At 34.4% G+C, this 23,342-nt stretch overlaps 2 protein-coding genes across 2 annotated transcripts in view; one reads left to right on the forward strand and one right to left on the reverse strand.

The window, feature by feature from the left end:
- Positions 1 to 11,664, forward strand: part of LOC107044017 (RNA polymerase II elongation factor Ell) — a 135,326-nt gene extending 123,662 nt beyond the window's left edge. The window contains exons 6-8 of the mRNA XM_015265746.1: positions 179 to 968; positions 1,662 to 1,839; positions 2,232 to 11,664. Of these exons, the coding sequence (XP_015121232.1) occupies positions 179 to 968; positions 1,662 to 1,839; positions 2,232 to 2,438 (1,175 nt within the window). The 3' untranslated portion in view covers positions 2,439 to 11,664. The remainder of the gene's footprint in view (positions 1 to 178; positions 969 to 1,661; positions 1,840 to 2,231) is intronic.
- Positions 11,665 to 14,708: 3,044 nt separating this feature from the next.
- The window catches only part of LOC107044015 (probable serine/threonine-protein kinase yakA), a 26,131-nt gene continuing 17,497 nt past the window's right edge, over positions 14,709 to 23,342 (reverse strand). The window contains exons 5-7 of the mRNA XM_015265743.1: positions 19,642 to 19,914; positions 18,599 to 18,918; positions 14,709 to 16,808 (exon numbers count right to left, since the gene is read on the reverse strand). Of these exons, the coding sequence (XP_015121229.1) occupies positions 16,370 to 16,808; positions 18,599 to 18,918; positions 19,642 to 19,914 (1,032 nt within the window). The 3' untranslated portion in view covers positions 14,709 to 16,369. The remainder of the gene's footprint in view (positions 16,809 to 18,598; positions 18,919 to 19,641; positions 19,915 to 23,342) is intronic.

Genomic DNA, 23,342 nt, shown 5'->3' on the forward strand with positions numbered 1-23,342 from the left:
ACATTTTGAATTATCAGTTAAATATTGAATTGATGGTCGAGCTTCTTAATGAGGGTCCCAAAAAAAGTTGATATATTTTTTGTCGCAAATTTTCATTCCTACAAAAATCTCTCCTGATAGTTTTCTGCCATGCACAATGATCCAATTGTCTAAACTTTTCCTCATTTTTACCATTCAGGAAGTGGAACATCGCCGAATTCAACTCATCCAGGCTCACCCCCCGCAATAATCGCCCCACCCCCCAACCTAAAGCGCCCAGGTTACCACCAAGGTAGCGATGGAATAACAACCAAACGTCTCCGAATATCTCACTACCGTAAACCGGAGCCAAGCAGCGTGACAGGTGGCTCAAGTGCCAATAGAGAAAACATAAGGACACCAAATATTAGTTCTGATAATGTGATGAAAAATGAGAATGATTGGGATGTCCCAAGACACCAACAACGTGAACGTACCGATAATCGTCCTGAGAGATCAACGAATAGTGAAACAAATAGTGGGATAACGAATAATCAAACAAATACCAACTACGCGAGAAATAAGTCATCAACAACACCAACGAGTGATGTTGAAGAAGTCGTCAGTGCACGTTACAATCAGGAAATATCAACATCAAGTGCTGCTACAAGTAGAAATCAATTGCAAAGTAATTACAAAATGTCTGTCAGTGATAACAGTGATTTTAAACCAGCAACAAGTGGTAGTTATAGAGCTAGTCCAGTTGGTAATGGTGGTAGAAAGGATGATCGTGGTCGTAATGATAAAGATAGGGAGCAGCGTAAAGAACGTGAACAACATGATAAACGTGAACAATGTGAAAGAGATAATAGTGCATCTGGTACGAAATCCTACAACGAATTCACTAGTGCTGGTACTCCCAGTTTAACTGTTAACAATACCACACCCAGTTTGTCATCACCAACTGTAACATCTGGTGAAACGGAAGAGCCACCAACTGATTGGGCAGCGTGAGTGCATTTATATTAAAGTAATATGAATAAAATCTAGTTGAGTTGGTGAGTGTAACGAGGAAAAATTAATTTGAAATTCCAAAAAAAATTATTATTCATCATTGATTGTTTTATATATAAATTCAAGCTTTGATGAATGTTAAAAATTAATCCATGAAATATTCCGTCAATTATTTGTTTGAACAGTAGTCCCTTGTTGGACTATTTCTTCCTTCATGGCATGACCAGCGTCCAATCAACGCAGCGCTGCCACTTTCACATAATACCCTATTTCGAAGCACCAAAAAACATGACTTATTCATTACAAAAATTTAATACTCACAATAATTTTCATATTGGGCATAGAATTTTTATTTATTTTTTCTGATTCTTAGACGTTTTGTTCAGATTTTAATCTTCTCCCTATCTTTGAAAAGTTAATTTCCTGATAAGATTCTGTCTTATTTTGGCACTTCTAAATTAATTATTATCAATAATACTAGATTTCCATTCATATTAACTTCCGTTTAGTATTTATTTGAGATTTTAATCTTCAAAATTTAAGTTATGTTTATGGGGAATGAGATAATCTTTGCGTCTCTTGAAAAGAGGGAAACTTATATGAACATCTTTTTTAGAGATAAAATTGGAAGCAATAAAAAAAAATCTGTAACAATTACACAATTTAATAATTTTCCTATTACTTCGTAGGATCTATCCTCCCATCAGCACACCTGAAGAAAAAATACGTTATAAAGCGATATGGAGCAGAGAACATCCTTATTACATGGAGATGTACGATCAAATTGCGAAGGAAGTTACATTAATCCATCGTCTGAATGCACTTAAAGAGAAAGAGTTAGAAAAGGGGAATAAAGAAAAAGCCAAGGTAAGGGAATTATTAGTACACTTTATTGCATGGAGTGATAAAAGGAGATAGGTTTAAAGTTGCTATGCGCCTTATCGTCCGACTATTTTTCAAAAGTTCTCTATTTTTTTTCTACATTATAAAATTCATTGCAAAGAAAATCAACAGATGAAAATTCTTGAATCCTTCCAATCGCATTACTTCTGAAAAATTATTTTCTCGTGAAATTTGCACTCATCTGTTGTTAATTATTACATTATCTTTTTAATGAGTATTAAAGGGGATCTCTAACGATTTCCCTCCTTAAAATATTTGACCTTATCTCCTGTTCTTCACCGCAAATTGAACAATATAGAGCATCATATTATTCATTCACTATTTTATTATTTTTCATAATTTTTATTCATTCACAGGCAATTTCTCAACAAATCCATGCTCAATATTATCACGTCAGAAGTGACCACGCGATACGAAGAAAAAAATACAATGAGTTACATGCCAAATTAACACAAATAAAAGATATGGTTGAAGACTGGGATATACGATATATGAATAGCGAGGATACTGGAAATTGCCCCTATGATGATCACATTAGAAATGATGATAGATTGAGATACTGACATAAACTCCAATTACTAATAAAACAGTATAAGAAATCTGATACTTGGAATAATCGGTACGTCATGGAGATACTTGCATTTTAATTTGAGATGAAAATCCAGTGTTATAGACGAATGAAATATTTAAAAGTAAAGAGAAAGAACAAATTTTTATGGATTAAAATGATTATTCTTATAGCGTCATTCGAGATGCCATTAAATTGCTAAGGAAACACGCATGAATAATTAATAATGAAAGGAAAGGTTTCGATGTTTCTTCAGTCTCTAAGTCTACTGGAGAAACATACAAAGTGAAAACCGGTGACAATCGGCATTAATCGAGGCGGTGAAAATTGTTGTAAATTCCATCCGGTTTATGATGTGCCCACGAAAAAGTACTAAGCTATCTATATTTGTCAATCATTGAGCGTCCGAGTGTATCGTCCATTGAAGAAAAAGTTGAGAAAAAAAAGTGCTGCAAGGCGCTGATATGTCCGGCAAAGTGCATAGAAAACCACAATGGTTCCCATTTGATTAAACGAATTAAAGTGAGAAAGCTTTAATGTGAGTTACGTATCGTGAAGATCTCGTGTGAAACTGAAGAGGATTATCCACATTTATCCAATGTACTCATCGTTATGTTATTTGAAAATACTCCATATCAAAAGGAATCATCGGAGAACACAATCTAGGAATAATGGTTCTACCGACTCTGCGTCTGAATGATTTTTTCTATCATTTTATTCATATCTTTTCAACACGAAAAAAAAAGGAGAAATGGATATAAAAACCAAAATCATAAAAGAAAAAAAATAGATAAATGGGTCATATGTCGATATTGCATGGTGACGCGACTGTGCCAATAGAAATCTTGTACATTAAATTGAATTTTAAGATAATTAAAGGTTTAAACGATCATTAATGGAGGTGATAACAGCAGCCAATGTCTAATTGACAGTAATAATAACTTTATATAGGAGGAGAGGAATATTAACGTATAAAAATAATTGTAGGATTGATGTATGAAGTATTCAATCAGTTTGGAATCAGTTTATTTTATTTTATTACGAATAATTGTGGGGGGGGGGGGATTGATTGGACAATTGTAATTGTTGTACAGGATTGAATGATGATTGTTCAGTTATTTACTTGTTAGTTGATATTTCCTCTCGATATTGCTTACCAATCATCGTTTTGTTCTAATGAAAATATCGATCGAATGATTGTTCCAATTTATGTGTAATCCTTGTTTCTTTGTCCCTTTGAGTGGTTGGTTGATATTTCGTTATTGCTGCAGCTTTTGTTCACTCCAATCAATCCGTTTCTAATGCCAAATTTGCAATAAGTAATTTGTAACTATGAAAACATCTTCCAATCTTCGGATGAATCATCAAATTTTTACGATTAACTTCAATTATTAATTATTTCAATATCAATTATTTCTACCATTATCATTGTTGTGCTTTTGGTTACTGGCAATTAGTTTCTTTGATGATATTAGTTGCATTGAAGATTGTAGTTCTTGAGTTTGATTCGAAAATTTTAATTGATTGAATAATGAAGTGGTAAAGAGTATCTATTGATTTTTCTCTATGTTTCAAATCATTTGAATGATTTTCGAAGGAAATAGCAAAAGACATTTTTGGTGAACGGATAGATTCACAAGAAAAAATATCTTTGGAAGGAAAACATCACGCTAAGAGATCACAAAAAAATCACAGAAATATTGAATTGTAAATAATGACATTTTGCCACTTTACTACTTCATTGAACTACGCACATTTTTAAATTGTTTTTGACTTGTGTTGCTCATCGATTGTATTATTAGGTATTGAAGTGCAAACTCAATTGGGTTGTGCAAAGAAAAGGGAAAGTAAATGTAAATTCTTTGTTAGAAATTGTTATTGAACAAATTTCCAATTATTTTCAAAAGCAAGATGTGAAAGGTAGAAATGATATTAATAGAAGTGACCTCCTCTTTTGAACTTCAAAACGAAAATCTTCGTGGAAAATTGAACGAATGTAGTAGTTAATGAATTCATTTCTCCTTAGAGGAGAAAAGAATAAAATGTTGATATGTTGATGAAATTGTTAGCCTGTTACGATGTGTTGTGGCACAATGGATGTCTCTTCTTTGTTTTTCACATGGTAAAATTGATGTTTCAGATGGCTTGATGCTAGTGATGTTAATATATACCACAAAATAGTACATAGTGCGCCGGGGGAGGAAAGTAGGCCACACTGGACCACGTGTGGATAGCCTCCTGGCCTCCCGAGGTGCACATACTATTTTTCGTCTCTTTTTGCGGAAAATTCGACCAAAAAAATGTAAAAAATAGAGGGTTGAGGAAAAAGTTAGAGAGAACATTAAACGATTCATCGAGAATACATAAATGTATATAACGGATTCAACATTTAAGGCAACGCATTTTGAAAAATGATAATTCATTGGGAAAAATTGCCAAAACATTGAAACAAAATCATTCTAGAGAAAAGAAATATTTCTTCAATAAATTATTTTCTATTGAAAGAACAAAAATGAGTGGAACCGGGGTAAAACGGGATATTAGAAGCGATGAGCTTTTTCTCTTATTTGTATTCTGTTAATAGAAAATAATTTATTCAAAAAACATTTTGTTCCAATATTTGGAAATTCTTGTCCAATCAGTTATGATCTTTTTTTCCTACTCTAAAACTGTAGCGTAACGCTCATTCCTCGAATTTCATTGGTCGAACATTTGGATCCGCCCGCACGTGATCGACTTCGGTCGGCTTTCGGTTTTCGTGTCGCGATTTGTCTTTAACACGCGCGCTCAAGCCCGCGATCGTTTAGTTAAAAAGTTTGATTTGGTTCGACTAAACCGTTCTATCAGTGTACAAGACGATTTCTTAAACGAAATTTATATTCATTTTTCTGTATGAAATACACTAGTCTTTCAAAGTGTGCAGTTTTAAATTTGGCACCCGACGGTATTCTCTCATCCTCTTAAACATAGAAATACAAACTTTTGGGTCTGACTATTCTCCGAATGATCGAAAATTGAGGAATCTTTCAAAATGGGAGGCAATCCTAAAAAATAAAAGAAAATAGTGGATAGAATGCAATGAAAATTTTTCGCAATCCAATTTTCCTTAAGAAAACCAAAAATTATTCAAGAGAATTACATTAGAAAATATTAATAAGAGAATTATAGGGATGGACCTAGTGCATCCCTAGTAAGCTGGATCAAATCTTTCCAATGGCTGAATAAAAAATTGTCGTATTAATGTTGATTGATTGCGATGAGACAATTTTTTTAGTCAGTAACAAAATTGGGTCATCGTTGATAGAGAATTGAGCCTGACGCGCGTGAGAAAATTGGTAAAATTCAAATATATAAATTTTAATGAAAAAAAAAAACAACGTCAAGTGAGGTTGAAACTCATAAAGAAAGAAAATTTTGAAAACATTCAGGAGAGAATTCCTGCGGAGTCGCTAAAAAATTTTGTTGAAATTTCACTAGATTTCTACTGGAAATCTACTGGGAAATCTATTTAATTTTTGCCAACGTCTGTTAGAAATTCAGTAGCTTTTTCGTCCAAGTTTTATTTAAATATTTAGTAGAATAAATCACGAGTTTTCTTTTAAAAAAAAAGGTCAACTAGATTTAATAGAAAAATCAAAGTCGATTGATTTTCTTCTATCACATATTTCCTATTTATTTGTATAAAAAAACCGCTCAGCAAATCTTCTGAATTCTCCAGATAAATCTGCAAAGTACGAATAAAATTTCCTATTTAATTTTGCAAAAAGTTTCTAGCGATTTCACTAGGTCATCTCTTGAATTCTTTCCATTTATGTGAGCGATTTCTCTTTAATAAAAATTCAAGTCCTTGGGCAAGGAGGGATCTCTATTGCGTCTCATAGAATTTAAATCTGCATTTTTTTTCATATTTTCCATAATTTTCTCCTTTTATTTTTGAACAGTTCCTCCATTTTAGGCGATCTGGTGGACAGCGGTCCCCATTCCCAGGTCTTGATTTCTACTCTCAGAAAATCGAAGGTCATCAAAAAAAAAATCACATAGAGCAACGGATAACATGAAAAATAATTGACAAATGAGAGTAATGATTTCTAGGGAATGAACTGCCACTTGCTTTCTGTTGAAACGAGAGCAAAGTCGAATTTACACATAAGAGACGAAATATTTTTTTCATTCTTTTTTTCGAATCTACGCAATATTTTTCATTGTATAAAGCGCCGATGTCGAATTTTTAAGATGTTACTATTGTTATAATTCGCCAAAAGATCTGTCTTGAAAAATTTGACCTAAGCAATAGTCATTACACATTAGTATTGAATAGGCCGGAGATGGTCCAAAATCGAGTCGTGTAACATTTTTCAGATATCTTTGGTAGAAAAAAGTTCAGAGGCAAATGTTAAACGGGATTGCACAATCTTCAAGCGCGGCTTCCAAACGTTTTTGCATGAGCTGAATAATTTCTGAAATATGCGCGTAATCATTAGTAGATGAATTTTAATTCTTATCCATTGTCAATTATGAAATTATTTGACTAATGAGTGATGTGAGGAGAGAATGCCGGAAGATTTCTATTTGTTGAAAATTCCATTCGAAATTTTGTGAACTCATCTCCTTTCACATTTTGCGACGCTCTTTGATTCAGCAAAAATGGCTAAAGCATTATTCCTTCAATTTTTGAAAGAATTAGAAACACGCTGATTTGATAAATTTATCATCATTTTTTGAAAATTCACATTGAAAATCGTGAATTTTTTTGTAGAAAATAATAGTTGATGGAACTTTCAAGTGCCAATTATAATGAAAGCAAGACTAACGATACAACCATATTATACATATTATATTGGGTAACAATTATATCTAATTGATTAAAGTCAGATGGCAAGGAATCAATCAAATAAGTTGAGAAAACACATATTGATAAAAATAAGAGAATCTGGGTAACAATAATTGGCAATGAAGAGTGAGTCGTGCACAAAGTGCCTCAGGTTCACCCGATGAAAGAAAAACGAGAATGAATAGCATGAAATAGAAAATATTTACTCAATTGGAGGAGGCAAAGTAGAAAAAATTTCTATGTTCTGATTCTGGAGTTGAACGTTACCATAAATAAATATGTAAAAAGACGAATAACCTTGTTTACTATAAAGAAAAATATGAGACTCTTATGAACATTCGAGTCGAAGAAAAAAATAATAATATAATAAGTTGAAGCGTGAAAGAACCGTTAACATTAAAAGTATGAATGAAAATTTAATTTTTCTTCTGTGATTGGATGAGAAAAAATCTTGATCAATTTTCACCAAGTACATTAATTATTGGTATAAGGCATGATAAAAGTTTCGTCCTTCGATAATCAAACATCCTGTCCAGTTTTACACTTTTTAAAAATGAGAATAACAACTCAACAAAATGTCTAGTTTCCACGTGTAATCTACTTCAGCACTTTTGCTGACAATACAAATGTACATAGGCAGCCTCATTCATGATGATGTAAATATTCTGCATCTGAGGGAGTCAGTGTACTAAAGTTAATATTTAAAAAAATATATAAACTTGAATAGAATCATTTTTCAGGTTTTAAAATTCTTAAAAATGATTTTAGACTGAAATGTAATTTTCTAGTTGATGGGCAATTGATATATTGAGTCCCTTTTGCATTTTCCTTTTCGCCAAACTTGAATATAACGCAAATATCAGTGAAAGAAGAAAAAAATCAATTATTATCGAAAATATCATATCGAATAGAAAATTCTAGATATTTTCAAATTTCAGTGTTGTTTAATTTTGACTCAAATATACACATCACTGAAGTTTCAATACTGATAATAAACTAGCAGAAGAAAGAGAAGAATCATATTCGTTAACTGTATTAAATAATTCTTTTTGACTGTGATGATATTATAATTAAAGTACCAGAATTGATTTCTCTTCTCAAATGTTATGAGATTGCTATAGCAGTTTCAAAGGACTTTCTTTCTTATTCAAAAATGAATTTTCGAGGCTCACATTCATTTGAAAGATCAGGCACTAAATGATTACTTAATTGAAAAAATTCTCATATATATTCCCCTATCAAACTCCATTCATTGTGTAATTAGGTAACGAGAATCTTGCTATGTAGTCGGTTCGGGACAGAATAGCACCAGACCTCCTTTTGTAAACCATGGGATTACAAAAATGTCTCAAGACATTTTCCCCAAAACCCCTTTCTCACAAAAATGTTTCCAAAATGACTATCAACTCTGCCAACTCCTTGAATCATTGAACGAATGTCAAACATTATTCTTTGAATACTGACTTCGAGTTGTGATTATCTTCAATTTTCCCATTCATCGATTAATCACTTATAATTTCTGAAAAACTCATTTCAATAAATTCATTTCCCATGCTCCCCTCTCAAAAAAATATACCGTATGTGTCACTGTTTCATAATTCATAACGAAGAAAAATGAGAAAACATCAAGCAAGATTAACTCTAGTTGTAATTCTAAAGGAAAATGATTTCAGAAACAATACAAAGGTACTTTCATGGATAACTAATAATCTGATTAGAAAAAAAAGCCATTGGCCTAGTATCAGCGTGAAGGCCAAGTTACTGGTCCCCATTGATTATTCATTAATTATTATTTTGTTGTGTGTTATTATTTGATTTAATTGTTAATGCGATATAATGGAAAACGTTGATGAAAGATGAAAATAATTACAATGTGTAGATAAACAACAAAAACACCCTCCTCCCTTTCTCCAGAAAGAAAAAAAAACTGAAATAATCTTTTAATGACGACGACTGCATTGCTCCCCTGACAAAGGCTCGTATATCCATTATATATAGTTATATTTGTAATTATTATCTATATTAATATTCATTACCTAAAGCAAACAATGAAATGAACAAAAAAATTTAATAAAAAGAAAAATTAAATTAAAAAAACGGATGTAGCTGATATATATTTTTTTAAATGAAATGAAGATGAATGGGGACTTCAAATATTCTTGGATAATGTAATCGAAGAATTGCTGTAATTATCGATAATTGTATTTCTATGCATTCGGATTTCATTGCGAAAAATTCCGCTGAATGGGCTGTCTCGATTGCTACAATTTAAAGAATTATTTCAGTGTATTAATTGAAAGTAAAAATGTTTCTTTCTGTCACATCATAATAAAGCTGTGATAATTACCAATCACAAATGATTGATGGGAACAATTGTCATTTCTTCTTAATTAAAGTGGTAAAACTTAATAGACGGAATACGTTGATTATTCATATTCGATATTGGTAGAATTAAAATCATTCTGGTACTAGGAACAAAAAGTCAATTAAATTCATTAGTTGAAAATTCTTCAAGGCTAAAAGCTAAAATAACAGCTAAAAATTTTTCTCAGCATAAATTATCCCAAGTGAGTGCACAACCAACAGAAGAATAAAATTTGCCATTTTACTACTTTACTAGAGAATCAATAACAATGAGAAACAAGAACAACAGATGATCACGTAAAATGAACGAACTATTTAGTGGAATAAATGTAATATTTCTCACCACTTACGCCAAGCTTTATAAATCGTTTAAGGCCCATTGTAAATAATATTATTAATGAAAGCCTTCAAACATTTTTTGTGCAGATTGGTGCACAATTATGGAAAATATGTAGGAAATAATGAGAGTTCGAGGGCAGTGCCAATTAATAAATCATTAATAATGAATTCGTAGCAATTGATGGCTTCATATGAACATTATATCAGAAAAACATTCAATTCGATCCCGATTATATTTCTAAAGAATGTTTAAAGTCCCTCTCAAATGCTTCTTCTGTTTCTATCCGAATTTGTTTGTGCATTCTTATTAATTGAAAGTTTGTTCGAACCAAGAGGGAAAAGTATGAAGTGGATGGACAAAGGTTCATACCTCCTTGGATTAATATATTTATGTTACTAGGCCGGATAAATCACGATTCTAACTTCGCTTCACTCGACTAGATCGCGATTTTCGGGCCCGTAATATAAATAGTTAACATCACACGGCCCACAAAGTATTTTCTGACGAATGTGGTGGTAATCCTCGCCTTCAGCTGGAATTATAAATTCACATTCGTCAGAAAATACTGTAATAATGATGAATTTTACCATCATTTGAGATTCTGTTCGATTTGTCTAATCATGTGGGAAGTGGAGGATGTGAAAAATGTGTTGAAAAGAGTTTAAACGGACAAAGAAATTGTTCCTCTCTAATTTGTTAACAAAGAATTGATTTTATTCGCAATTCGATGGGAAATCATTCAATAATAGCGAGAATTCGAAGAAGGGATTTCAATGGATTTATAGAATATTAAAAATTATTTCTTGATTCAATTTAATTCTTTGATTTTTGTTGTGAGTAAAAGTTATTAGGTGGTGAGTTATCATGTTAAGGAAACTGGTAATTCATTGATAGTCCAAACTAAGTCTGTAATCTATCTTGACAATATTGTTTCTGAAACTAACAAGTTTTAGAGATCAATGTCAGAAGCCCATTTCCCAGTGGGCTGGGAATGTCACCAAATTTTCCACAAACAATTTCGAGCATATAGCTCAAGTTTTAACACTTGAGTGGATTATGTTTTATGAAGTTATCATTTATTTATTCTTCAATGAATTTTCATTTGTTCTCGATGTTCATTCAAGAGAAATTGAGAGGAGAAGCCTAGTTTTCTTTCGTTTAAGCTCTTGTGAGGGATGCAATGAAACATAATAACATCACAAATGCGATATAATTTGATAAGAGTACGAAACAATTCGTTACCAATTGTTCATCATTCCCTACGTACACGATTTTGGGCAGAAAATTAGAATTTTTTCATGCCAGGAGGTAGCATGACGAATTGATGCAGTTATAAACGAAATTGATATTTGGAAAATTCAAATCTTCAGATTTTTTAAGAGTCGAAACGACGAAATGGATTTGGACAGAGTCTGCCCAAATGGAGAAGTTTAAGAGAAATAAAAAAACAGTAAGAATACATGTTAAAACTTGCCAAGCGCATTGCACAATGCACTATGAAGACGGATAACGCTGAGTAAAAGCCGAAAAATATAAATAGACCGATAAATTACGGAATCAACCGGATATACGCTGAAAAAAATTTCACAATATATTGATGTATATATTTTAAGTTTGTATTATAAATATGTCTCCAACTTAATTTGTATGAAATGGAGAATATAATTAAAATGATCAATGAAGAAAGTCACAGTCTTTCAATCGATCCTTCTGCAATACCAATTTTCTTAATTTCTTAATGTTAGGGAGACGCCTCTTCTTATAGGCGGGGCGTTCCATAATATTTCAATCAGTTTTTTTCGATTTCGACGAAAATTGAATATGATGTAGAAGTGTTCCAAGCATGCCCTGAAATGTCATTAAGAAAAGGAATTTTTTTTTAAAGTTATGCGGAATTAAATTTTTCAGGTTGGACCAGGTAAGTGATTTCTTTTTAAATTATAACTCGATAAATATCGATTTTATCAAAGAAGTGCAAAAGAACTTTTTTATTCAAAACATGTGTAAGTTTCGGGAAAAAATCGAGACTAGAAAAAGTTGAATTTACAAATAATTAATGAATAAACAAATTAAAAGTTGACAACAAATCATGAGGACATGGTGCGAAAAATTCTACAAAAATGTGATAGAGTAGGTATCGAAGAATTGCCAGTACAATTGGCCTTCTCTAATCTTTAGTACAGTGTTAAAATATTACTCCTGAAATTTCAAGTAAAAAATCTTGAAATTTTTAACAATCACTCAATCGCACAAAATTTTCATGTATTTTGTTATTGAAAAATCAGTCGAGTATTCAATGGAATTGCAACACTCAGGTCCACATGATAATGAAAATGATTAAATAATTTGAAAATTCAAACAACAATTTCCCTGAATTTTCAATCCACTGAAAATTTAGTTGGATGTTATGTTCAATTTCCGCAATGAATTTTAAAATTCCAGATGTCATTGAAATATCAGTGATAATATAACATGGAAAATCCAATTATCCTGAATTTGCAATTTAAATTAGATTCAAATTCGCAAAATTGCGAATTCAAGTGGCACTATTGCTGAATTTTCCAAAAATTTCGAAAATTTCTAGTTCCCAAGATACTGAGTTTCTTTATGAGCCTAGGCTGGCTAGAGCGGACCTGTCAACGTGCTGCAGTGAGTGGACTTGGTACTATCTTCGATGCCTGGTGTAGGTTCTCGGTGTCTGGGGAATAAATATATTGTAATTGATTGCCTACGATTGAATTCAATTGAGTCAAATTCAAATGATAACACATTATCTACAAAAAATAAGACAAATTTATTAACTAACTCTGGGGGAACATTTTCAAATGTATAATGTTACATGCATCCGACATGGCTATTTCACTATTGATTCGATACTACACGACGTTATGGATCTGAAATTGATCAAGAGAAAAAGTTTTACACTGAATGACTATAGGTACTAGTACTCCCCCCCCCCCTNACTCGGCACGTACATTGCACTAATTGAAACCTAAACTGTATGAAGCCACCAGTATGTGAGTCATAAAACGTATAATTTCTTTTGTGGCTGGCCTTGTGCACCAGTGAATTGTACATTTCCGGGAATCATTTCATTGTAAATAAGTATTGTCAAATCAGGAGTACTTGTTGTGTAATCTCCCGACATTCGTTGTTGATTGAAGTTCTAAGAAAGTACCACGCTGAGACTCCATTGGGTATGATTCACTCAGCGCGTTTCCCTAACTTAGCGTGTATCGAGGAAAACCGGCGACTGCCGCAGCTTCATAAAAAACTTAATATCTCGAGAACTACTGGAGATTAGAGAACGTCAATTGTATCGGCAATTCTTCGATACCTACTCCATAACATATAGGGAAGAGTGGGGCAAAATAAAACAGCGGGGCAAAATGAAACAGTGGAGCAAAATAAAACAGCCGAAAAATGATCATTTGACGTAATTCAAGCAAAAAATAGTACATTAGAGTACAAGAGCCCAAATTTCCGTTTCAACGAATGTGAGTACAGACTCCGCCTTCGGCTCGCCCTGTGAACTTCACATCGGCATCAAAATTTATGTCCGAGTGGTCTATAATATTGTTCGCCACGGCGGACGGAAAGGACAAATTTTTTTATCACCTTTCGTTTATCCACTCTATTTATTATTGGAAGGACTAGTAAGAATGATTTTTCGATTTCTTTGCACTATATCCTCATGTTTTGTTAGTAATTTCATCTACATTATCCCCGGGCTATCTACACGGTCAAACCTTAGATGTTCTTAAGGTATAAATTACATAATTATTGATGATTATTTAATTGTTTCCCTCGTATAAGAGGTTCGGGAAGTTGAAAGGGAAGTTGCGTCCTGCTTTCCATATAATTTATATTTTAAAAACATATAAAGCTTGACCGTGTAGATAGCCCCGGGGCTAATGTAGAATATCAATATACGGGTCGTAATAATTTCTTTCGTTTGTTAACTTCTTAATTTGTTTATTGATTAATTCATTGTAAATTCAAGTCTTTCGAGTCTGGATTTTTTCTCCGAAACTTACATCTATTTTGAATTAAAAAGTTCTATTGCACTTCTTTGATAAAATTAATATTTATCAAGTTATAATGAAAAAAAAATCATCTGATCCCAACCTGAAATTTTGATTTCCAACAATTTTAAAAAAAAAAAAAACTTTTTAACCCTTTGCTTCGTCTCACGGTACCCCACTTTTCGCCGTTTTGTAGTAGTGTGCGTGCGCCAGCGTGCTACTCTTATGGCGCACTAATACTCGGACGGACCCCCCACTCCTCTCACACCGAGACGATTCGAGACTTATGCAAAGCAGTGGGTTAATAACTATCCAAGGCATGTATGGAATAAATCGACAACATATTCAATTTTTCATGAAGTTTGAAAAAAAAAGTCTTTCGATTGTTCGAAGTAGTATGGAACACCCCAGGCTTCCATAGTGTCTACAAAAGGGATCTTTTACTTTCTTTCTCTGGTCGTCTCTCATCATGGAGATGATTCCACAATCAATATCGCCATCAACAGGGCTAATGGATTCATAGTTAAATCTCAAATTTGATCATGAATGTTTAACTATAAAAGGTATATTTCCATTTTTTTTCAGACACTTTTTTTGTGAAAATTATCCGCGCAATAACGCATTAGTATTTAGTGACAAATTCATTGCGTTTCAACGCCCAACTTTCCTTTCAGAAATAGGAAAGAAGATAAATAAAAAACACAATATCATTGATAATTTATCCAATTCAATTTATCCGATTGATTACCAATCATTATATATGGATATTCGATGCTTATTTTTAATAAAACAAAAAAGTAGAAAAAACATCATTTTCGTTCACATTTCCGTACAAATTATTTACACAATTCATGATCCTAATCAGTAGTAGCAAAATAATCCATTCAACAGTTACTATTATGAGAATACTCACCAAAACCTTAATAACCCTGTACGAAAACTAGAATTACAATCGCTAAAATCCTCTAATTATTAAATAATAAATTATATATACAAACATCTTAAAGCAGTAGGCAAGAGCCTCAGCGTCTAATCATCAATTATTCAACCAATTGCATTAACAATTCGAAAAATTTGAGGAAAAAAAACGAGTCCTCAAAAAAGGGAAATACCCATAGGAATTTATCGAAAAACTTTTATAGTTGATAGAATTCGTTACAAAAAATTTCTTCCAGCTCTCTAATTCCCGGGATAGAGTGAACAGTCCAATTGCGGAACCCCCTCCCCCCAATTAACGGAATACTTGAATAATACTTATTCTATGGATTTGATTTTTTTTTTAATCAAGTCTAATTTCCATCTATATGAGAATAGATTTGGTGGTCTATCTGCTGTTGTTCGCTAAATAATGGAAATAAACCCTGCCAGCTGTTATTTTCAGCCATTTTGCGCCAGGTGATTGGTTAGATGTGACAGTGTGACCGCCAATGTACCCAACGAAGTTACTTGTGTTAATAATCATCAAATGGCGTAAGTCTAGACTAATATTGATCCTAAAAGCTTCATTTCTTCATATATTTGCATTCATTGTATCCGAAAGTTCTTATTTCTATAAATGTATGGGTGTTCCGCCATTTGGGTTGAGTTTTCATGGCATTTCCAATCGACGGAACACTGATGTTTTCGTTTGGCACATGGCTGAGTGGTTCAGTCAAAAGCATATAAATAATTGATAAGTTAAAAATATAATGACATTTATGTTTCTATTCCTTGTTAAATTGTTCTGACGAATTCATATACGAAGAAAGTCGAGTTATATGTTCATGTGATCGACATTACTCATTTTTACGTTTGTGCACTAGTAAATTTTATTCTTTGCATAACAATTGGAATTTTCAATTATAATCTGAACTTGTTGACATTTTTCTACAAAAATATCTTTATTACTTCGCGCTCCTAACCTTTCACCGTCTCACAAAATTCTAATGTTCCGTAATAGGTCTTTTGGACTTGAACATAATTTTTCATTTTTCCAAATTATTTCTCATTACATAATGTATTTTTTCGTTTTTTTCAGAAGCCTACTGAATTTGGAATCGATCAATATTTTTTTTCAATTTTTTCAAACAATAGTTCATTTCCAAACCATTGTCTGAATCTCCAAAGCCTTGAGTGTTCCATAATTGGACTATTCACTCTATTTACAAAATAATTTCTGGAATAGAGTTAGAAGATTCCAATCCTATACCCACTTGTTTCCAGAATTATTCGTAATTTGACCACCACTCTCTAATTTTACTTATAATGTTCCGATCAAAGATTCGGAATCCCATCTGCCTCTATGTAAGTATTAACCCTTAGATACTTGAGCATGAATTAAGACTGATAAAATACATTTTGGTGAGAGCTACGATTGCTTAATTAATTCACGAGCCGCTTTTATCGGCTCGAGAAGTTGCGTTGTCATGGTTTTTGTAAGCTGAGAAGAAAGCGAGCGCTTTCATGAGTTGATAGCTTTTGCTGATGGGGATATTGCTGTCGTACAAGCTCTTAGAGTTTTTGCACTCAACATAGAACCACCAGTTGCATTTAAGAATCGTTTGGTCGAATAGAGTTGACTCTGGGCAAAGGAAACTCTTCATTATTAGGCCGTCGTCAGTTAAAGCGCACACGTGGAAGACCATGCAGCCTAAATCCTCATCGGCATAGAGACCTGGGAAATGTTTCTGATCCCCACAATAGAAACTTGTATCTGGAAGATCAACTCGACTAGCGAAATTGTCGTCAAAGTTCTTATCGTAACCCATCGGGTAGTACTCCCGAGGAGCGTTCATGACTTTTGTGGTTCCAGCGTTGTTATAATTGCTGCAATAAACACATAGATCATTATTTATTTACCTTAATTAACGTATAAAAAAATTGAGTAGGAAGCTAATTCATTCGCTATAACATTCTATCGGTGTTCTGTAGGAATTTTTCACGTTTCGCGTGCGGAAAATACCGCTTTCCAGACTGTTAAGGATTGATGATAATTTGCCAGGTTTTGGGTGGATCGGGAGTAGGAAGTGAGTGGATGATTGAGCCGGGATGTGAAATTAAAGAGATTTTAGCTGCAAGGCGAATCTGTATGCCACCAAATTGAAAGATATTTACACTATTTGCACCATAAATGTTCCACAGATGACACTGATAATTTTCCGCAGATAACTCATTATTTGACCGGATAATTGAAGATTAAATAACCGTGATAATAACGATTGATGACTGATACCATTTTACACTGATGAGCGTGAATACCTAGATGTATACTCTATACGTGATGAATTGATACCGCTACGTGTCTTCCAAAGACCAATGTGAACTCTATGCCTGATGAATCCGTACTCCCTCGAGGGCCGGTCGACTCCAATAGCCTGTCGAACTCTAAACCCGACCTCACCCGATTATTCCTGACTGGCCCATACCGCGAACCAGTCTCAATTTTAAACATACATTGTGATGAAAAATGGGGGGGGGGGGCCTTCGGCGTGCGCTACACATCTCTCATGGACCGAAATAGTGGTAGCGTATATTGTTCTTTAGTTCGTAAAACACAATTAGTTCGTTAACAGGACAGGAGTGAATTGAATTATTCGTAACACCGTTTGGATAACGAAGGACTATAATAAGAAATATAAGAAATATTGCACTCTTCCTCGTTACAAACAATGTCTCTATCAAATCGATCGTGCACTTTCAATTGTAACGTAAAGTAATAAATGAAATTGTAATCAAAATAATACTTGAGAAAACAACATCGCGTGAACTCCTGTCGAGCAACGTCCCGACACGTCTCGAGTCACTGATAGACCCTTCATCACTCTCTCAAACATTCTACAATGTATTTGAATTTCGGAAATAGCCTTGACATTTGAGTCGGGACCAGGGATGCGAAAAAATGCCATGACACGTCAGTGACGGTCATGTGACCCGGCCAACCATGGCAATTTATTATCACATGATACAACCGTGACTGTTTTACCCTGACCGTCACATCCCATCTAATTAGTGGCACCCCAGATGGCGGCAACTAGTTCGAAATTTGAAAATTCCCCATAATTACCTCCATGGATGGACAATCACAAAGCATCAACATGCGTGTCAGTCGTATTTCAATTTAAAAAAGAAAAATCAGTGATGAGTTTATTGATTAAGTGAGATTAATGAATAAAAATAATGATTTCACACCAATTTTTCATCACAATTTTTGACATGCTATTCAGCTGAAAATAACACAATTTTGAAACCGGATATTCTACGGAAATTTTCAACTGAAAAATTCACTCCAAATTCAACATTCTCTGCCTGAAGGCCTTCAGGCGATGGGCACGTTTGGCAAGTAAACCCTTGCACCAAAATCGGTGCAATTTGAAAATTTGTGACAAAATTTTGTAACAGAAAAATTTATGACGTTCACATTACATCTAACTAGTTGATTATCATATGTGAGTCGACAGTGTGACCCAAATTATGACATGAAAAAACATGACGTCACATGACCGTTATATTTTTGTGACTTGACAGATTTCAAAACGTGCGTCATTCGCATCCCTGGCGCTAACAATAGTTATTTCGATATGAGTGTGTAAAAGAAATTTCTAATAGCTATTTCTTACTTCTTCATCGGTGATTGTGTGGTAGTGGTGGTGGATGTAGTGGTCGGCCCTTGATGTTTCTCCATCAATTGCTTCTGTCTCAGTAGAATGGCAGCTTCCAGGGCTTCGAGGGTAATGTTACTAGCCTCCGCCAACGCTTTCAGAGATGTTCCCATCTCGTGAATTGGTCCCAAGGACGGCCAAGACTGTTGTGGAACAGTCTGGCGTTTCTCGTTCTGTTGCTTCAGGAATTGGGGATTCTCTGGGGAACCATTGGGGTTCAACGATTGTAGAGTCATTTCATTAACAGATGCAGCCATTTCTTCACTGGGAAGGGGAAGCTGATGACATAAAAAAAACCATGATGTTGAAAGTTTGCAGACATTTTACAGTGATTTTATTATTTAAACTGTCTGTATTATTTTAACAGGTCTGAATTTGAATGTTGATATTGAACCGTTAAAAACATTTTAAAAATCTGAAAAAAATTAGAAAGTTTACATTTGGAGAAAGATTAATAAAATAATTTTAAAATTGCAATTTTTGAAAATTACGAGCATTTCCTATAAATAATTCATAAACAATCAATTTTCTACTATAAACATCAATTGTTCGGAATGGTAACAAAATTATTCATATTCAGAATTTTACCAGAAATCGATTTCATGCCAAAAAAAATAAGGTTTCCGAAAGTTTAATCAATTTAAATTATTCATCTATAAACGAACGAATGCTTGAAAAAATGATAATTCTGTGCAAAATGTGATTTGAGTGACGCTGAATATTCATGATTTTCAGATTTTTGTCACGCAATTTAATTGACAAATTTAATGATTGAAAATGGTTGAATCTATAGTGTGATCTGTACTAAACTGTAAAAGATATCCTTAAAACGATATAATCGACGTACACACAATGTGAGAGAAAAACATTATTCAATTATTGATGAATAAGGAATGACGATAGAAGAGGGATGGACCAATGATGAGAGAAATCAGAGCCATATTTCAACTGAAGAGATTAAAAAAATTGTAAGATTTCAAAGGCACTAGCCTGCTGGTTACCTGGATAATGTCATCTTTAGGAACCTCATTGACAGAATCCACCAGCAAAGTGTGACTATTACTGAGGCGATTGGTGAGTTGAGCTGATGACATTGGTGGCATCGTAACAAATGCAGGTAAATTCGTGTCTTTAATTAGAACGCCAGCTATTGGCTGCACTTTGGTAATTTTTCCAATAGCAGTAGCATCTGACAGCGAAATACCAGTTGCAATGTTGTTCATTGCTGGGGTATACACTGGAGAATTGGTTATTGAAACTGTGCCGTGAGGTATCTGCAACGCCATGAGGTAAACGACTAATTAATTCATTCTTTTCGGAATCTTTGTCGTTAAAAATTTTTAGCATTACTCTATTAGGGTGAACAGTCTAATTTTGCGGGGGTCCCCCGGACACTGTCACATTAGCGGTCACGTAGTCTAAATGTGACAGTGTGACCGCCAATGTACCCAACGAAGTTACTTGGGTTAATAATCATCAAGGGTTGTAAGTCCGGACTAATATTGATCCTAAAAGCTTCATTTTTTCATATTTTTGCACTCATTTTATCCGAAAGGTCTTATTTCTACAAATATATGGGTATTCCGCCATTTAGGTTGGGTTTTCATGGCATTTCCGATCGACGGAACTCTGATGTTTTTATTTGACACGTGCCGGAGTTGTTCAGTAAAAAGTATTTAAATACTTGACAAGTTGAAAATATAATGACATTTATGTTTCTACTAGCGCCACCCGGCCACAAGTGGCCAGGGTGTTGATGCCTCTTTTATTATACCCTTTTTTCTATCAGATTCAAAATACTTTTTTCAATTCATTTTTCGTAATCATTCTGGTTGCAAAAATCAATATAACTGATGGGAATAATATGTCGACAACTAGTTATCGTTGTGTTGTCGACAACTAGTTACCGTTGTTTTGTCGACAGTTACCGATGTTCTCCATTCAAAAAGCATAGGAGTTGCCGGTGGTTGTCGACAACTTAAGGTTTTTCGCCTGTAGATCACAGGGAGGTGAAACGGAAGAGGAGTCTTATTGTTCTCGAGCCCTGATTCAATCGCTGAGCACGAAATTTTCCAATTTTCAAGTAACTATTTAAGTGTGCATTTGAACATTTTTTGAATATTGATTTTATTCATCGAATTGATTGATTTTTTTCTTATCACCAAATAATTTTATTGGATGTTTTTATAATTATTGAAATAATATTAAAATACGTCTCCAGTTGGTAAACCTGTTGAGTGTTTTCTCTCTCTCAGTTCCATGGTCCAACCCATAGCTTTCTCATGGTGCTGACTGACATTTGAATCACGCGCCTGCGCGTGAGAGCGTAATCGCCTCGAAACTCATAATTTTCCGAATCATTTGTTCAAATAACTTTCTTATGAAATCTGAAAAAAATCTGAAACTTATACGTGTTCTCAAGAAAGATTGAATTTATCACCCACTAGTTTTTCTTCAATAGGTCAGTATTTTTTTGGGTGCCATGGAAATTTCCCTAATTGAGAGTGGGGTAACCTCGGAAGTTATAGCTGGAGGGGTTACAAAAACATCCAAATTTCATTATTTTTTTTCTTGAGACTGAGAAGAATGTGCAAGAATTCTTAATGATGCAGCATTCTCAGAATTTTTTCTCGTGATTTTTCCAATTTTTTTTCATTACTTTGACTTTTCAGGAGAAACACCTTAACCCTAGTCTGGTCACCACATGCCACTCTGCGACTCCGGGCATCTCCGCGGGGATTCCCCGCCGTGTTATTTAGGCTCTAGCCAAAAAGGATTGACTAAAGTAGAAGCTCAGATCTCGGGGTTGGACTGACCCCAAGCCAAAAGTAGTTCGATCCCAACGGAGGGATGCCGCCACGGTCGAATCTGACGGCTGGACAAACTGCCTGTGCGGGTAACTCGGCAGTAGGCAGGGTTGCCAGATTGGGCTATTTCCCGCCAATTGGGCTATTTAGGATGCATTTTGGCGGGCAAATTTTTGCTCCGGGCTATAACCCGCCAAGTGGGCTATACGCCGGGCTGCATGGTTGCATGGCTTTTTAAAAATATAATATAGATGACGAGAGGTATACTAAATTTGACCAAAGAAGTAACCTCGATTTCAGTGGTGAGGAGCACTGGCATAGGTGGGAATTTGGGTAGAGTGGGGGTATACGGTTGAGGTTACTTCTTTGGCAAGAAGCACTTTATGAAGAGTCAGTCGTGCAAAGTGCGAAATGTGCGGGTGCTTGGGAGGAACTGCGTGAAATTTGTGATCTATGGAATTTTTGTTTCCAACTGGCGCCACTGAGCGGCGATTGCATCGACCAGGGTTGCCAGATGGGGCTATTTACAGCCAAATGGACTATTTGGGATGCATTTTGGCAGGCAAATTTTTTTCTCCGGGCTAAAAAAAATTCAAATAGCATTGAAATTTAGAGAGAAAAAATTCCGATTCACCCAGCCGGGATCCGAACCCGGGTCTCCCAGTTACGCGCCGGGCACTCTTACCGACTAAGCTACCGGGAACCACGGAAATTCTCACTCCAAATTCAACTCAGCACGCTGCCTAACCACCTTTAGTCATTAAATAAATTCAAATAGAATTGAAATTATAACCCGCCAAGTAGGCTATATGCTGGCGGCATGATTTTTTGAAATATAACATACTGTAGGACTGGGGAAAGAATTCCACTCGGAATTGTAGGTCACGAGGGTCACAAGGGAATGGTTAAATTTCACGAGAGTCAAACAACAAAAAAGTCACACGGGGATAGTCAAATTTCACGATAGTCAACCATCACGAGGGTCACAAAGGGATAGTCAAATTTCACGAGAGTCAAACGTCACGAGTGTTACCAAATGGCTTACCAATGGGGCATCGCCAAATTTTTAATTTTCCAGGGCCGCAAATGATAATGTGGAAAATTCAATAAAGCTTAACAATTTAGGTCCGGTTGCACCATCGTCCGTTAACTAAACCGCCAGAATACGGTCTATTAGTCCATAAGGATTACACATGGATAAATTTATCTTGGGGTAAAAATAGCTAACAGGGCTCGGTGCAACCGGGCCTAACTACCATTATTCGTTCCAGCACATAATATTGACACGGTTGATCCTTGTACTATAATTGACGTTCGTATAATTGAACTTGTTGAACTCCACTACACCCTTTCGGCCAAAATTCACGTTTTTCATTTTTCTGGCAAATTATTGATCGGATTGACGCGAAATAATATACCGTTTTAGCGTTTTATCATTATTGATTGACTCACGAAGTTTCATGGTAGTGCAATCATTTCCCTGCATTTTTTTCTACAGGTTGTGAATTTCCGAAAAGTTTTAGAAAAAACGCAGGAAAATGATTGTACAATCATGAAGTTTCGTGAGTCATTAAGTGTCCCATGAACAATTTGCCAGAAAAATTCAAAAAGCGTGAATTTTGTCGAAAAGGGTGTAAGACATTCTTAAATTGAACCCTCGTAGCTATCTACACCTGAGAATATAGTTTGTATGAAAGATTAAAGATTAAAGAGTTTAATATGCTATAATTTTTTTTATTTGTATTATACTGGATTTTTCGCATATAATAAGTTTTTCCAATTTTCCTGTTTGAAGTAGGCGGGAATTGGCGGGGAAAATGTTGGAGGGGGCTATTTTTGGGCTATACCAGTACCACGTATTGGCGGTTCGGCTCCCCAAGTATCTGGCAACCCTG

The sequence above is a fragment of the Diachasma alloeum genome, unplaced genomic scaffold (assembly GCF_001412515.2).
Source record: "Diachasma alloeum isolate Michigan unplaced genomic scaffold, Dall2.0 Dall_scaffold_00661, whole genome shotgun sequence".
Lineage (NCBI taxonomy): Eukaryota > Metazoa > Arthropoda > Insecta > Hymenoptera > Braconidae > Diachasma > Diachasma alloeum.